Raw genomic sequence first — 18,155 nt, forward strand, 5'->3', positions numbered from 1 at the left:
TACGTCTTATATGTTGTACCCATAAGAATCGATTATTCTCTTGCTGAGAGGAGTTAAAGCAAAATACTCCACGGAGACGCTTATCGTTATCCTCTTGTTACAGATGGCTTGTATACACACGAGTGACCGCTCCTATACCTTCTTGGTTATTTTTTCCTTTGCTACTCCGAAAGTGCAAAATTGTGAACTAATAAATCAATCCGGTCAGAAAACTAGGCTTGAATTGTAAGAATATGAGTTCAGATATTACATTGAAACATAAGAGGGAACCAAGTAGTACTTGTGTATTCTAATAATGCGTCCTTTTGCGACACGGACATTGCATAAATCAAAGGATGCTTCTGTGTGAAAAAATGGCAAAAAATCAGACGCCGCATATGCTTAAATAATTACCACGCATAAAAATAAAAGTTTCAGTTAAAATAATGGTGAATCCTTGGCTTCTGTAGTAGAAAAATTAAAAAGGAATTGTGCAAAAAGTGACAGTCGAGAGTTCGATCTTAGGACCTTGGCATGACACACGGACACCATAACACGGGTCGGATTTACCGTAAGGCAAAGTAGGCAAGTACCTAGGGGCGTTGAAGTCCAAGAGGCGCCTTCTGTTAGGCAACCGGCAATTATCTGTACTGGAGGATCTGATCTGTACGCGTCGAAGTGCACCGCCGTCAGCAGGCTTATTATGTGGGTTCTGTCCGCCTGCAGATGCCCTCTTTGCTAGGGCGTTAAATGTGCTGAGTTAGGATTGTAGCAAAACTAGAACTGCGATGCCATAATTAATGAATTTGTCGAAAAGAAGACAAGAAGGAAACTTTTGAAGTAGATCTCGTTGTGCTTGAGGCTGGCCTCGTTATGTCTTCATTCATGTTTTTAATCTGCAATTCAATTTCTTTAGAAGATATTGCAGGAAGATATGCAGTTGGCCTTATTTGTATTTTATAGGCTTTGTTCAATTGAAAATGTAGTTCATGCTACTGCTCTTCATGCGTTTTGAAATTACTTAATTTATACTATATTTCGTGCTATCGCAGTTCATTCAGTTACAGCAGTACGTTACCTATGTTTTTATTTTTAAAGTTACTCTACCTTTTTGTTGTATGAATTAAGGCTGGACGTCATTTTTGGAAAGGGTATTCATTAAGTGTTTTAGTTGCATAAAAGTTAAACTGTTTCGTATAGTTAATCGTAGAGGGCGTAACTTGGTGGAAATCCATAATAGCACGAATACAAGGATCAAGAACTTTGCTATTTCCACATAATATTTTATTAGCACCGACCATGGTTTCGTTACAGAGTAACATTATCAAGGTGAAGATTTAGGTAAATTGACAGTATATATACCAACGACTCCTGCTATATATATACTGTCAATTTAACTAAATCTTCACCTTGATAATGTTACTCTGTAACGAAACCATGGTCGGTGCTAATAAAATATTATGTGGAAATAGCAAAGTTCTTGATCCTTGTATTCGTGTTTCGTATAGTTTTAGTCCAAGATGTTCTTTCAAAATGAATTTTCTATGTTCTCACTGCGTAAAAATTCAAGCATAAACTTATGCTGTCATCCATATCGATTTATTCCTTTTTTCCGAGCCTTCGTCATGCGAGTTGCTATGCCTTATCAGAAAAATCGGGGAAGGGGAGGGGCTCAAAAGAGGAGGGGTGCTCAATGGAGAGGTGCCTATAGCATAACTTTGGGTAAATCCGGCCCAGGCCAAAACCGCTGGTCTATGACGAGATACGTCATGGTGCTGCTCTGAAGCGGAATAAGTTTGATCTGTAAATGTTTTAATGCGTTTTTTTGTTTACTCTATTGGTTACATACCCCCATGCAGGGGGTCATTCAAGGACAGCGTCCGACGGACTGTAACACTAAAAAGCTTTATTGAATACTGAGACCCTGTTTTTGGACGGTCCCCTCGTTAGCTTTATCCGTTGCAGAAAGATGGAACATGTTCTTCATCGGTGGTCTCCTTCTACAATCAGGAAAAGGCCGTGACAAATCAAAAATTTCGGGGAGATGGGGATTCACGTAAGGCCATATTTCCCCTTCATAGTAGGGTATTTTAACCCCTTGACCTCCACCTTGGTGGCTACGGCCTTGAATTCGAGGATATTCAATAGTCCCGCTTTCGTAAGATCTCTTCCATTTTCCTTCGTGAACGCTGAGACGAGTTACGACTGCCCTGAAACCCATTATTATCCCAAAATTAAAAAGAAACAAGTGGATTAGATGTTGACCGCTGTTTGTTTCCGATTTTAACGATCAATAGAATAAGGTATTACTTTTATTTCATTTTTGTAATCCATTTGTGTAATGTGCGGTTCAAAATGGTTAGCTTTTGAAGGTACTACTAGCATATTTGTAATATCATCTCTACTTTCGGTTTAATAGTAGCTAATTAGTAGCTATCGTTCAGAATTAGGCGACTAGAAATCAGTGTAGTGAGGATTGTGCACTTGGTCCAAAATGTAACTGAGTAGCCGTGGGCCTGGTGGTCTGGTGGATCAACGCATTTTAGTGGCTGCGTTAAGGTAATTCAGCCCCTAAGAAGCCCTTAGAGTTGGAAATTAATGTTATTATCTTAGTCTAGCTGTTATTTGTGCTCGAACCGTCGAAGTAATTTCTATAAAAGGGACACGCTTCATTAATTTATAAATATGACGCTTAAGTGAAAATATTTTTAAATGATATACACCGACTATTTATTATTTAGTTATTATGTATGAAGTTAGCTTAGCATTCAGTCTCGTCGCAAAGCACCTGATGAGGGCTGGATAATCCTTTGGCTGGCCCGTGGGTTGGGACAGGTTTCAGATCGAGTGCGTCGTTAGGCCCCTACTAGCCGAGGCAACCAGACGCGCCACCGGTGGCGAGTCCGGTGGAACTGGTCAGTCGTGGGGCATAGAATCAAATGAGTCCTATTAGCCGAGGCAACCAGACGCGCCACCAGACTTTCCACCGAAACCAGTCGCCTGAGCCCCGCAACCGCGCCTTCCACTTTGGCCCCTATTAGCCGAGGCAACAAGACGCGCCACCGGTGGCACGTCTGGTTGCCTCGGCTAATAGGGGCCTTAGTATTGGATCCGCGGATCCCATAGCAACGTGAAGGTTGCGATAATTTCGACATTGAACGGTGTATGAAATGCCACGATAAAAAAATCAGTGGAATCGGAATCTAGTCGATGATCAATGGTTTTTCGGGAAAGTACTCTTACCAGTCAGCTAACCGTTTTTTTCTGATTAAATTTACAATTAAATTAATGGCCTTCTCTTAAAATTGAAACTGACTGAAATTCCATTGGAAAAAATAATTTCCATGAGTCAAATCTACTGGTTACGGAGTTACTTGGTGGAACGAAGTAATATTCATGGTGGAAAAAAGTCGATACAATGTAATCTTCCCCAAATAATTAATATTCTATGAAAATTAAGGGTTACTTATGGGTAACTTTGCGGTGTACACATTGGCCCGGTCCCGTGGTTCGATAGGCGTGAGTAGAGCTTATCCAGGTCTGGGTCATTGGCGTGTGAAATTCAGAACTCTCAGTAGAGCTAATATACAGGGGCGGATCCAGGATTTTCTTCTGGGAGGGGCGCAAGGGCCTGAAAGGTCTTCTCATATTTGAGATTAAAAACAAAATAAAACAATTACTGTAGAAATTATTCTTTGCATTTTGATGTAAAAGTTATTACAATTTCGACCTGAAGACGCTGGCAGGATAGCCAGCGAAACTGTTGTCCACAAACAACCTGACGCGGAAGAAAACCCTGAAGAAATGCAGAGATCAAACCATCGCCGCGGAAACCTACGTTCTAACATTAAAAGTTATTAATATTAAATTAAATGATTGAGGCTCCGTAATCCACTGAATAAAACGAACGTAATGGTAGCCGTATTCAAAAACCTGTCTTTTTTTTAAGCGTCTGGGGGGAGTGGGGGCACTTGCCCCCGTGACCCTCCCCCCGTACCCGCCTATGCTAATATATATATGTACCTTAGTCCACTTGCAAATTGAAGCTCATTTTAGTTATTTTGTTGTGTTGAGACTGATTGTAGTGGAAAACAGATCGAATGGTAATTGTAGAAACTTGATGTTCTACAAGAGCATACCGTGGAGTTCTTTCATCCAAATCTAAGTGCCTCGGTGTCTGAGGGCTCTTGGTAGATGGTGATGGTTGTATTTGGCATCGTCTTTTCGAACACTAGAAGATATTCGGGTAAATAATGGTGGCTCGTGGTTCGAACAGCTGAAGTTTCCGCGAAGTTCCGCGGAATCTGGTATTTGAAGAGACTTAGTACCTGTGTGTTCTTCTGCCGGTATCCATTTCTCTGAACATTACCGCTAACGTATTTCTTCAGGTCTACTGAAGTCGGAATTATGAAACTAGCTGCCTTGCGTTTGGGACACTTGTAACTTTTAGCAGCACCGGGGGCGGCTTTCTATCCGTAAGCTATTGGGAGGACTGCATGTAGTGTAAAGAATGTTCTCGTTCGCAATGTTTTAAATTGTTGATTGTGATAGAGTTTGGAAAATTGGGAGACCCGTATTTTCCAGTTTTTCGATTTGCTTCTCAATGGATTCGCGGCGAAAAATAGACGACCGAAACAGTTTGGCTGATAAATTTATGACGTCACGCACTCGTTTCGAGCGGGTCATGGCTTCTCAGCTACTCCTCCCTTTCTCGCATCGGCCCCGCGCCTTTGGTGTTGGTTACTCGAGTTAACGAATCTTTCCGTCATTTATCGTTTGTCCTCGAACTTGTTAATTAATCGTAACTATGATAATGTCATCAACTCATGGGAAGTGGCCGGCAACTCTTGCGTTTCTTAAATTATTATAGAACATAACTTCAGGCCCCCGAATGTATTTGGGCGGCATTATTTACATAAACTTTACGAATTGTAAATGCCTCGAACTGTCAAAATTTCAGTTCTAAGTTTGTTATCAGGAATACATCATTATTATTATTATTATTGGAACTAGTGAACGATTAGAGAAATTAACTGAAGGAAGTGCTCCTGAAGGAACTTTAATAGCATCGGATAGGAGCATCAGATATCCTACAGGAGCAAAATTTACACTATCCGATGACATTGGATGAAGACAGTACGTTCCATTTGTGAGGGAAAAAAGGAAGTACAGATAATGGGTGTATGCGAAGAAATAGTCTCCCATGATTGATCTTCTGTCTTTTTCGGTCTTTGAAGGTGAACCGAAAATTAATTACTACCCGTATAAACGCTTATCTACGTCATAGTCTGTGGGATGCGGTGCGGAGAACCGGTGGATATATAACGAGCACTGCTACCTTTGGAGGTTACGAGCCTAAGCTGCTGGTAGGAACATTATTTTATGTACCTGATTTTGGAGAATGCCTTTTTTTGAACCCCAAAGGCAGGAATGTTATTTTATTTTTATATTCGTAAGCATCACACACTTTAAATTTCAAGAGGGTAGTTTCCTTCATCAAAGGAAACGAAAGGCATTGATTGCGATTCGTTACCCACCATTAGTGTATTTATACTATAGAAATTATTTGGTTTTAGAAATCCCCGTTCAGACGAATGTAAATGGTCAATTTTAACCTCATTTGAAAAAGGCCACATTGGCGGCCATGCCATGCCACTCCACGTGACGTCACAGGGGCCCAGGTGCTATATGTATGAGGCACGGAGCTCAGGGAAACATGTCTTAATAATCACCTATTAAAATTGCCTATGGTCGGAAAGTTTCCTTCGTTTGATAAGGTATTAATCGTATTAATAATCCTTATTTAAGCCAAGCGCTACCTGTTAGCATCCTGCATCGTATCGGCGCTCATAGCCTCGCACCAAGGTGGCCTCACACAGCGGCAGCGGGAACCAGAATGACGTCTCACGGCCTTTTCCCAGAATTCATACTTAGCCGTCGCGTTTTCGCGCGCTTGAAAATTTTCTCTTTTCATTTAATTGCGAAAAATAGATATCGTTGTTTAAAAATCTTTAAGCGTGAAATACGTACTCCAAGAGTAATAATCTTTCAATTTAGACAGTAAAAAAATAGGAAACCACCCTATTCTGAAGGATAATATTTTGTCCCTGTTAAAGAACAATTATCGTTGGAATGGCACTGGTTCTTAGTTTTTGTTCTTTTTGTAGGAATGAAAACGCAGGGCTCAAAGAACTTAGTGAATAGAGTTGATTCTTAAGAAGTTTTATTGTTGTTTATTGTGGCCAGTGGCGTAATATGGGGGAAAGTCAGAGGGGTCATGACCCCCCCAAATTTAAAAGCTTTTAAAATTATTATTAGTTTAATAGTTTTTGTATCCTTGTAAATGAGTAAAGGGAGTGTATATGCAAGTGCATGGCTATAAGTCCAAAAAGAGAGAGAAGTTTGAGTTGTATTTATCGTAGTGCGTAGCAATTTCTACTGTAAAAACACCCCTCTCTCCCCGAGGGGTATTCCACACTCCCCGGACCCTGGTCATGACCCTCCCCCCAATTTGATGCTGTATCCATCCCTTATTGTAGCAGGCGTGAGTCGTTGAATGGTGTTTTTATTGTTTGTTGCTTGCGTCATTAGCTTTAAAGGCCTATTGTACAAAATATTTTATGCGAGCCATGTTAAATGCCTCTAGAGTTTCGTACGTGTTCATTTTAGAATTGAAGCGGATTCTTGGGATTATGAATATTGATTATATATTATAGATTATTTCTTTTATATATTAATATATTATTCATTTACCGTATAGATTCTTAATTTTTGTTTTCTCTTTGTAGATCCTCATTTTACTTGTAGTTCACTCCGCAGATGCGAATCTTTCTCCTCGCTCACGCAAGGACTCAAGTGCTGCACGAAATAGCTTTTGTGCCACAACCATGTTTTATCTTAGATTAATATTACTTATGCTACTCATCAGAATTCATCAAAACAGCTATATCTCACCTCGAAGCTCATCTATGATTATTATAGTGCGCTCATAATTTATGAAATGTTACCAATTTCTTAGTGTATCAGGTATGGTAAGCTGTGTTTTTATGAAGAAGTTTCAATATATTTCGTAATAATTTTCAGTTGCATAAAATCTAATGACATGTACTCCGACTTCGAGTATCACTAAAGTCAATAGATAAGAAATATTTTAAAAGTGGTGGCATAGACCTTGTATTTTTGTTATTTTCATTATTAACATAACTGGAATCAAGATAATGTATTGTCACACGGTGAAGTACTAAAGTTGAGGATGAAGGAACAAATTAATATATCTCGTAGTTGAAACTGAAAATTCTTTAGCATTTGAATTATGAACTTAGAGCAGATACTTCTCATTGATAAAATTACCAAGTGAATGATGAATGTTACATGTGAATGAAACTGTTATTTCTAAAATTTGGGAAAGACATTTAAGTTCACTTGAGATTGTGAGTTCACCAATTCATTATAGATTAAAAAAAATAAACTCTAATGTCTTCTCCATAGCTAAAGTGCGTAGAAGCGCTTGCTGAAATAGGTTTGCCTAGATTACTTCTCTCACTCCTCACTTCGACAGCTTAAGTGCTTCCAGCCGATTGAAATAGGGCGTGCCTTGAAATGATCTCTTTGATATGTTGAGCGCAAATCAGTTGAGTGTTGATTGTGAAACGCCGTGTATCAAACGGGATGTGGCAATAAAATTAGGTTTTCGCAGGAAACATTAAATATACGCTCCATTTTTCTGTTATCTGTTAAAGAATCTGTAAGTGAGATCGGCATTATTTTTGAAGCAGGTAAATGTATTAAAGGAAATATGTTTTCTGAGGGCGCTGCTTATGACAAGTGACTAAGTATATAGTCACGCGAACGGGTGCAAATTCACATCAAGGATGGAATTCGCCTTGAAATTATCATTTGGCTAAGCCGGGATACGAAACTAGACCTCCCGATTGCCGGCCAGGTATGCTAGCAGTTACTCCTCGAAGTTTGCTTTTCGCCTGAAATTTACTTTTGAAGTGTAATTAGTGGTATAATTAACCGATATGCGATATTCATCTTCGAATCCTGCATAAATGATTACCTTATGACGAATTTCATTCGTGGTGTTAATATGTTTTTTGGTTGACATAAAATTATATATAAACAGTGTGATAGGGTTATATTTATTTTTCAACCGGTTATTTTGCAATTATTTTATTGGAATTATGATAATTTTGTTATTCATTTGATTTGTTTAGTGCTGGGGTACTTTAAGGTAAGTTATCATGTTGTCCAGCCTGCTTTTTCCGTGAATTACAGGCATATTTGTGATGCATATGAAGCGTTTTGTAGTTATTTAATACACGCGTGCTTAGCCGTTAAATAAGGATCGCCTTATTCACCTCTACCGCCTCAAGTTTCGAGTGATAAGAATGGTATTTCGGTATTGGTTCTTTTATTGAAGTTGTTTGACCTTGTTTGTTGTTAGAAAAGTTTGCTGAGCTTGTTTTCTTCTTGTGTTCAATATATAGATAACAACAATCGCCATTATTTATCTATAGATATTTATTTAATTTTTACTAATGATCCATACTCTATCCAATGTGTATTCTCCAGCATTTTAAGCCTATGCGTCCTAGCCGTTGCGCTGTATTCTCCTATGGTTTAAAACTCGTAATGACTCTTTGCATAATCAGTACGTTAAAACTCTGGGATTAAGACCTCTTCCCTCCGCCTTCGTGATGTTAGTTGACGATTTTCCTCTCATAAGGGAGGTTCGTACATCAAAATCTACAATATCCACTCCGAAAGGTCTGTGCGACATCCAGGAGGATCATTGAACTCAGAAATTTTTGAAAATGTTTTTTAGACTTATTTCTTCATAAGAATGCGTTTTATGAGATTTTCATCGGAAGTGAATTAGTATGCATAATGTTTTCTGCGATTTAAGACAAAAATAGCTCTGTATGTTGATAATATCTTGGAATATTGCTTTTCAAATATTGAAAATTTTCAGCTACAATTGGCATATTTTCCATTTCATGTTTTAATCCAATATTCGCTCTATACCCCCACAAGTTAGGTTTTGATTAAAGCATTTGTCAAAAAGTCAGTAAATTTCGTTTGGGTATAATTTACTGAGTATTGGTCTAATACTCTACTCAGCAGTGATGCACAAAGGTTAAGAAAAGACTTCGCTGTTTCACAAAATAAAATATATTTGCTACCGGTTTCGATACAGCGTCAGATGATGATACGCTGTATCGAAACCGGTCGCAAATATATTTTATTTTGTGAAACAGCGAAGTCTTTTCTTAACCTTTATGCATCATGAAGGAGTTTCACCATGTTACGCCAACCACCATCGCATTTAACTACTCAGCAGTGGTAAATACAAACTAAAGAAGATTTCGATTTTTTAAGAATTCGAAGAGAATAGTTTGCCTGCTAATACGTTTTTAACACTCGGAAACAGATATGTCTGTGGATTGTCCATAACCTTGAGAAATATTCACCCTGCCAATAACTTATGAAAAAATTACAATAATGAAAGTGAATATTAATAAATAATGGAAAAATCGACTAAAGTTCGAGAAAATTTGCTAAAGTTCGTTTTGAATCTTCACTTCACCTTCCTATTTTAATATACTTTTTTAATTTCAATAGCATTTCTGGAATTTTGTGTCTGTTAAAAATTAATTGTTCTTTGATACTTCTACTTATAGAATTCAATATTTTAATTATTACAATACCTTCAGTACTACAAGGTTCATTGGTATCGTGCTACCAGTTTGATATTTTTCAGTATTTGCCTTAGTAGTTATTTTTCGAATCCAATTCGTAAACGCATATCTTCCATATAATTAGGGAACTGGATGCAATTTGTGATTACGGTAATCAATTGGCAAATAGCGCGCACTCTCCTCAGTGTGACGGATAATCACGTCTTCCTCACAATGCCTCTGATGTCTCTTTACCCATCCCAGTGTCATATATGTGACGCAATGTGACATTGCTCGAAGTAGTTTGAATGCCGCCTTCGCTGTTTTTTCTCGTACATCGCTTGCATTCAGTCGCGGATTAAAGAGCGACCCCGTCGTTTTTGAGTAGGTAGAACCATCGTAATCTTGAACATATTTTTCCATTTCAAGCTTTAATAGGGTAGTTTCCTTCATCAAAGAAAACGAAAGGCATTGATTGCGATTCGTTACCCACCATTAGTGTATTCATAATATACAAATTATTTGATTTTAGAAATACCGGTTTAGACGAATGGCAAGGGTCAATTTTATCCTCATTTGAAAAAGGCCAGATTGACGCCCATGCGATGCCACTCCACGTGACGTCACAGGGACCTAGTTTCTATACGATTAAATAGGAGTTTTACATCGTCTGCAATTACCAATGCATGCATGAGGCACAGAGCTCAGGGAAACATATCTTAATAATCACCTATAAAAACTGGCTAAGGTCGGAAAGTTTTCTTCGTTTGATAAGGTATTAATAATCCTTCTTTAAGCCAAGCGCTACCAGCCAGCAGGGTACTCTGCTACCTGCTAGCATCCTGCGTCGTATCAGCGCTTAGAGCCTCGCCCCAAGGTCACCTCAGTTGCGGCAGCGGGAACCAGAACGACGTCACACGGAGTTTTTCCCGGCATTCATACTTAGCCGTCGCGTTTTCGCGCGCTTGAAAATTTTCAATTTTCATTTAATCGCGAAAAATAGATATCGTCATTAAAAAATCTAAAAGCGTGAAATACGTACTCCAGGAGTAATAATCTTTCGATTTAGGCAATAAAAAAATAATAGGAAACCACCCTATTCCTTCTTTCCAGTTTGAAGTGCTTATATGTTTCACATTTATTGATTTTTCGATGGCGATCCTCCAGAATTGTCATTTCGTTAACAGGTATTGCTGACCACTCGCAATCAACCGCCAGATAAGTGATTTTCCCCTCGCCTGGACGATCGAAATAAAAATTTCTTTTTATATATTTGTGCTATCATCCATTTTTATGCTATTTTACTGACATTTTAAAAGAATTAGCTATATTTCTGACACAATTGGAATTCAAAATTGCTCTACCAAGGTGAAATCGACCCCCAAAAATAACTAAGAATTTGTTGAAATTAATTTTTATATGTTTCTCGAATATCTCTCCTTCCAGCTTTCTTGCGCGTCTGTCATTTTTGGAAATATGCAGAAATAGAGGTTTGAGTAAATTTCCATCTCCAACCATTGAATTGATTAATTTGACAACTTACAGCCTAATTGCGAGAATATTTCTTTAATACTCAATGCAAACCTACCTTAATCGGTAAAATACTATTCTATGTACAAACTTGCTAATTATGTGATTAATGTAACTGAGTGTTTTCAATTTTTCTAAATTTTGGCTAAACTTTTGAGACAATATCTTACTGTGGTTGCAAATAAGCGTAAGTATTCATTAAAAGCAATTGTTATTATTCCCGAAGTTCTCTCCTTGCAGATTTTTCTGCCTAGTGTCACTTTTGGTATGATGTAGAGAGATAAGTTACTCATTCCAGGAGTAACTTAATTACTAACAACTTCCTTGCCTTAATAACTAACTTGTCTGTTGAATCCTTGATGATGCATTAATTATGCTTCGAATTTCTGAATATGTGTGTGGAATTTTCCCTTAATTTTATCGAATTTTATCTTAAACCGCCGTGTACGATTCTGCTTTTGTATTTAAAAATGTTATTTTTTTGTCAAAGGTATTTTAATGTTTACCATGATTATTTCATCATTAAGGAGATATGCATGCTATCATTGTACTTGGTTAGTCTATCTGGCCCTTGCCAATCTCTTATATAATAATTATGATAAAACTAGTTTACACTTCTCTCAGGACTTAATTACACTTTTCAGCCGTCGGTCGTCGTCGTCAGCCGTCGGTCGTAAACTAGATATCGTTGCTAAGTGATAGCCGAGCAGCTGTAACACTTATTGCATGCATTAAACTTGGGGATGCTCTCTAGTGCTTCTAGTTTTAGACGATAATTATCTTAGCTTCTACTACCGTCTCCACACTTGGTTGCCTATATACGTACTTATAAAAATTTTCGCCGGTTTCATCACCTTCTCAAGGTTTACGTATTTATATAACGAATTCCAACGCAGACAACGCTATCGTTGCCAATAACAAAAGTTATTGATGAAACCCGAATTTCGGTGTAGGTTCTTTTTATTTTCTGGATTTTCAGCAGCATTCAATTCATACCAATCTATGCATTAATCTTTTTATATTTGGTGGAAACGAATGAGTATAATAATGAGTAATTTGCTTACGGCTTCCGAAGTTCGCCAATCTCATGCGAATTTCTCCTCCACCAAGTCCAGTTCATGTTGCCTTGGAAGCGCTCATAATAATATTGCCACCTGACATAAAAGAAAAAGATTCACGCCCTCCTCAAGGCCATCCCATGCGTCGCCACGATGAATGATCTAAAACGCCTGCAGACGTTATCAGTACCGGGGAAAACAGGACGTAATGGTGTCGGTATCAGAGAGGAAGCAATGTGCCGCCCTGAGTATCGGAGAAAGAAAACATTTATTGTATTGTGAGGCTTTGTTTTTGAATCAGTAATATCTTAAAATATCGGCTCGGCTACCTCAGAACTTGACCTGAAATCCAAAGTATGAAGTTTTCCTTCTCGAGAAGTTCTATATTATTTCTACTAGATAATTAGATAGTTAAATAAACTAATAATAACTAAATCTGATGTCAGAATTGATTTTAGCTATGTATCTGAAGTTGTTCGATTTTAATTTAATACTAGCGTAAATGTAAAACGAGCGTTTTGTTGTGCAGTTGAATTGCTATCTTCATCGTTGTGCTGCGGCGTAAAATACGGTTGAATCGGCATAAAAATTAGTGTCCCTCCAATGTAAAGTATATTTTGAAAATTTTCTTCGATTAAATATGAAAATTTATTTATTAAATTTTCATGCCTTTTAAATAGAAGTGTATCTGAACCAAGTGTCAAAATTTTTACACCTGATAAAAAAGGTTTTTTTTCTTTATGTCGGGTCTTGTCTGGCACAAAGTTTTAATGCTCTGTAAAATAGGATCTCATTTTTACTGTATAAACAAGACAAACTTGCGGATATTTTCACTTTTTTGCATTTTTAAAGTTTTAATCACAAATGAACTTTTAGTTTTCTGCTCTTAATATCATTAATCACAGCTTTTATGCATTTTCTTATTTTGCATTATTGATCAAAGGGAAAATGTATTAATTAATCAATTTACAGGTAAAATAATTCAAAAAGTTAAAAAAATCCTCTTCAGGCTGAAGCACTGCTGTAAAAGACTTTTTTTTAGATGTAACTCTCCATAGAATTTAAACATGTGGGTTATATATTTCGTAATAAATTTATTTCAAGCATTAAAAGTGCCGTAAACTGCGTTTATTTTACGCAAATATTCAGAAATTTCCTCTGGTATGGATAATACAAGATAAAAGCTTAGAAAGCAACAACAGCAGGCTAGCAACAGGAAAAGAAAGCTACCAAGAACGCTAATAAAAGTATACAGTACATTTTCTCTTGGAATATGTAGGAAAACCTGTGGTAGCGATGGGAACTCATCTGGGCGGTTTTGGCTCAGTTTATTAACTTCTTCACGCATAAGGGAATATAAATTAAATAAAATTTAGAACTTCAAGGAAATTTCTAGGAAAAAACTGTAGTGGATGCAAATTCGATGTGGACAAGTTTTAAGCATTCATAAATTAAATTATCGAACTGGACATGAAATTGTATTTTTTGGTATTTTACAGCTATACCTCCGCGTAAAGTAGATGGAGACCCATAGCCTAGCGATAGTTCGGCATACTATTTTTGCTATTGCATAATTAACCAAATGTGCCAGTAAAGCTAGGAATAAGCATTTAAACAGTGCTGGCTGAACTGCTTCTGATTGTTTGGATCATCTATAGCATTACGGTGTGCTCAACACTCTTCTGAAGAACTAATATCAATATCTATTTTCTATCTATATCTATCTATATTTATAAAAAGAAGTTACTCGCGTAGTATGTAATATCTACTTCTAAAATTGCCACCTCTGCCATGACACAAAAAATTTGAAACTGAAGGAAATGAAAGTAAGGTGAAATTCAAAATAAAAGTGAAAATGAAGACGATTATTAGTAGGTCAACCAATTTTTGGGGTTGATTAATCTCTTGCTCTCTGTATTGGCAGCCGTGTTTTTTTTAAATTTTATTTGAGTTGTTTCGTATATTTAATGCTGGTAAACAAAATAAATTTCCCATGTCTTTCTTTTTCAGGGATCGACGCTGATAGAAGACCATAAGGAGCAAGAACGATTCTTCAAGTTGATTGACGATTTCATCAAGTAAGTTTCTTAATTTTTTGTTAGTATTTGATTTTCATTCCAGATGTTTGCGCCGCATTCATCATCAGAGGTAATCATGATGTTTTTTAAATCAGTCTTCACGCGTACTGGCCTCCATATTGTATTGCGTTTCTCTTTATAGTTTGCCATGCCTTGGCCTAATTTTCTTAATTCCTCTCCATAAACCATGGTCCCTTTACTCCCCATTTACACCTGCTTAATGGATGCGTTAGTTAAACGGTGCAAGAAAATGGTCTGAAAATTATTTACAAGGAGACCAAAGGTTATGCGGCTTCGACGACGACGACTCTCAAAATTGGCGCGGGTTATATACCCGAAGATGGGCCAGCTGCCGGTGAGTACACGTTGCCACCTCTTCAGCGGCGATGAATGTGAGCAAGAGCTCACGCAGAGGAAAAATGACGATTCAAGTGTAAAAGGGTCCAGTTTAGGGTTATGCGGCCTCGTAAAGCATCGCGATCAAGGGATGTGAGGCTCGACATAGAAGTAGGTCGTCAGAAGCTGGAGCAGATGGAGAAGTTCCTATATTTCGGCAACTCTGTAGAGGTCAACGGACACGGTAGTCAGGATATGAGGAAAAGGAAGTACTTGCTTTCGTATTAGAGGCTCTTATGAGTGGGAAGACTTAATGACAGGATCGTCAGGTAAGAATGTAACGAAAAGGTTGGTGAAGAGATTGGTCTGAAGGGCAGCTCTTTAGGGTGCTGAGACGTCGACGTGGGAGGAGGACGAGAAAAGAGGTGTGGGTGTGAAGGAGAATGGAAAATCAAAATGGACGGAGAGGAAAGGAAACAGTAAAATTATTGAATCATTGTGCTTCCTTTTCCTCATATCCTGACTACCGTGTCCGTTGACCTCTACAGAGACTGCCGAAATAAAAGAACTTCTCCATCTGCTCCAGTTTGTGCCCACCTACATCAATGTTGAGCCTCACATCCCTCGATCGCGATGCTTTACGAAGCCGCATAAATTTTGGTCTCCTTGTGAATAATTTTCATATCATTTTCTTGCACCGTTCAAACGCATCAATTAGACAGAAGTAAATGGGCGTAAAAGGAACATGGTTTATGAAGAGGAATGAAGACATGTTGGGTGCGGAGAGGAAACTTCTATAGGAGATATGGATGAGAAAGAGGGTTTGGGGGGAGTGAGAATTAAGCGGGGAGAGGGTGTTAAAAGCCGTGATAGATTGAAGTATGTTAATTAAGCGGGGAGGAGGGGTGAAGACAATATCGTCAATAGAGGGAATGAAAAGGAATAGTTCTCCCTGGGAATTGAAGAGGGAAGTTCAAATTGAGGATGGGAAAAAGACTGAGTGATTCGCGATGTGCCCCATGTAAACCTATGTTAACCGGTGGAGCATTTTGTAATCCTTTCCGCTATCGCCAGTTTTATTAGTTTTCCCTCCTCCTCAAGCAAAATCTGCGCCAAATACACCTCCTGTAGTGATTTCATTTCCTTGCTCACAAATTGGAGCGCATAATCATTCATTTTTTACTATCCAAAATTCTTCTCCCTCTTCAAATCCTTTATCTATGGCGTTGCGGTCCCCTTCTCATCGTTATTCCTAATGGTACATTTCGCCACACTTTGCATTGCCTCGTTCCATATCAGACTTCTCCAGTTGTTGTTTACACTGTTATATAATTTTCCTTACAACGAGTGTTTCCCGTTGGTAATTTTCCCCTCATTTTGTGCCAATATTTTTTAAATTTTTTTTTTAATATTCTGTCTCTCTTCCTGCATCTGTTCCCATCAGTCTACCATCTCCCATATTCAGTCTCACTGTTTTTTTCCATAGCTATGCCAACTTACTATTATGGACGTTGAAAAGTGACGGTTAAGTTAAATGAAAGTAGAAATCATGTTGAAATACCATGTCAAGTTGAAATGTAGAACCACTATCTTCAAAGTACCAGATTTATTGATAAATAGGTAGAATAAATAAGTAAGTAAATAAGTAAGATATGTACGCAGCATTTTTTTTTAGTTAGTGCCGTGACCGGTTGGAGGTATATTTACTTATTTTTCACGCATCGAAGCCAGGCTATCGATAGTTCTGATTTTTACGTCTTATTTTTAGGTGGTATACCTTATATCTGGCTGCATCCTCTTCTTCACATGGGGCATGTAATGGCACAATTCAGAGTTGCATATTTATCAATCTTGCGTGCAATTGCGCTTATGCATGAACGAAATTAGAACATGGTCTATTTTGCCATCTCGCGTTCATGCATCCTCGTATTCGTTCTAGCAATTCACCGCATTACACGACTCGATTTGATATGCGCTCACGCATATACGTCAGATTGTGCAAGGATATGCCAAGTATAAAACGGCCTTTTAACGTCACGACTGATATCTCGTCCATTAGCCGTATCGCGGGCTCCTTTTGCGCCGTCTTGGGGGCCTGGAATTCATCGTAATGACGTCTTGAGAGAAAAGTCATGCGCAAAGTCGGATACAGAGATAAGTTAGGAGAGGAATTCCGGTGGTAGTGGTGGATAAGGAATACTTAAAATTTTGTGTTTAATGGAGTGGTTAGGATCCTTCCAGTGAAAAACTTTATATGGTTGACTACGTCATGTATAAAAAATGTAAGTGTTGTAAGTAGTACATAGTGTTATCATATAGGCGTCTGACGGTAAGTAAGATAAATCTATGATGGGGAATAAATGGAGAAATAAGAATGGAGGATGAACCTGGAGAAACATTTGACAAAATCTACTTTTTATCTAAAATAAATAGGTTTTTTGGATGTTTTTTTAGATGGGAACCGCGGCGTTTTTTCGGGTCAGGTAAAATCGTGCCAACCCTGGTATCCACGGAATCATTTTCAGGGCAAGGAAGCTGTGGCACCCTTGTAACGTACTTAGATATGACGATAATTTTTAGAATTCTAAGTTAATATTATTTTAGCCTGATTATTTTTCTTATAATGTAGTAATAAATGGAAGGAGATCGGGAACTATGAAGAATTTCTTCGTGCATCGTGGGAAAGAAAATTTCTTCACTATCTTAAACTTTTCTGTCGGCCGATCAAAAAGATTTGAAGTTGAGATATATCGTTGGGATATCATTGATAAGTAGTTTTTTATCGTCCACTCTTGCTGCGCCTTGGCGCTTTCAATTTACTGAATGTTTGCGGCATTGTGACGGTGTTAGGGATGTGCGAGAAATCTCGGCATTCCGACGGGCACCCAACAATAGAATCACGTGGCCTAAAAGCTTTGGGAGAATCAATGGAATTTTCGAAATCTATCGGTGCTATTAGTCATGGTACTACTAACACAAGGTAGGCGTTGCGTATCCAAGGTGACGTAATGGGAGTGTATTTATTTGTATCAACAGGTGCCTGTCAACAGGTTGGTAGCCAAGGAGTGTTGTTTATTTTAGCAAGGAGAAAAAGCGTTTATTTATATTTCCCTCGGACATATTTACATCATGAATGGATCTGTGAAGAACTTTAAGATATTATATGTTATTTTAGTTTCAGAACTAATGGTAAAGCCACCTTGAATACTGCCTTAGGATGAGGGCTAAGCAATTAATGTGATATTTTGTTAGTATTTATATGTTAATGCAATGTTAGCCTCTTCTCGATACGGGATAAGAAGGAATAATAATGAATTTTTCCCTCAACAGCCCGTTATTGCAACAATTACCATGAATCGGGGAATCGCTGCGTACATTACAATGTATTGAAGAATAATACGTTCAAAGTGAATGGCGAAGTAGAGGTGATGCTTCTTGGGTTACCTTTCCAGGGTGAGGTTTGTGGTCGCACATATTAGTAGTGGCTTCCT

At 38.0% G+C, this 18,155-nt stretch overlaps 1 protein-coding gene across 2 annotated transcripts in view; it reads left to right on the top strand.

The window, feature by feature from the left end:
• LOC124162171 overlaps window positions 1-18,155 on the top strand; it is a 163,266-nt gene that overhangs the window by 321 nt on the left and 144,790 nt on the right. For both annotated transcript variants that reach the window (XM_046538596.1, XM_046538598.1), the window contains exon 2: window positions 14,261-14,328. In XM_046538596.1, coding sequence (XP_046394552.1) covers window positions 14,261-14,328 — 68 coding nt within the window. The remainder of the gene's footprint in view (window positions 1-14,260; window positions 14,329-18,155) is intronic.

Source organism: Ischnura elegans, chromosome 7 (genome assembly GCF_921293095.1).
Source record: "Ischnura elegans chromosome 7, ioIscEleg1.1, whole genome shotgun sequence".
In the NCBI taxonomy this organism is placed as follows: domain Eukaryota; kingdom Metazoa; phylum Arthropoda; class Insecta; order Odonata; family Coenagrionidae; genus Ischnura; species Ischnura elegans.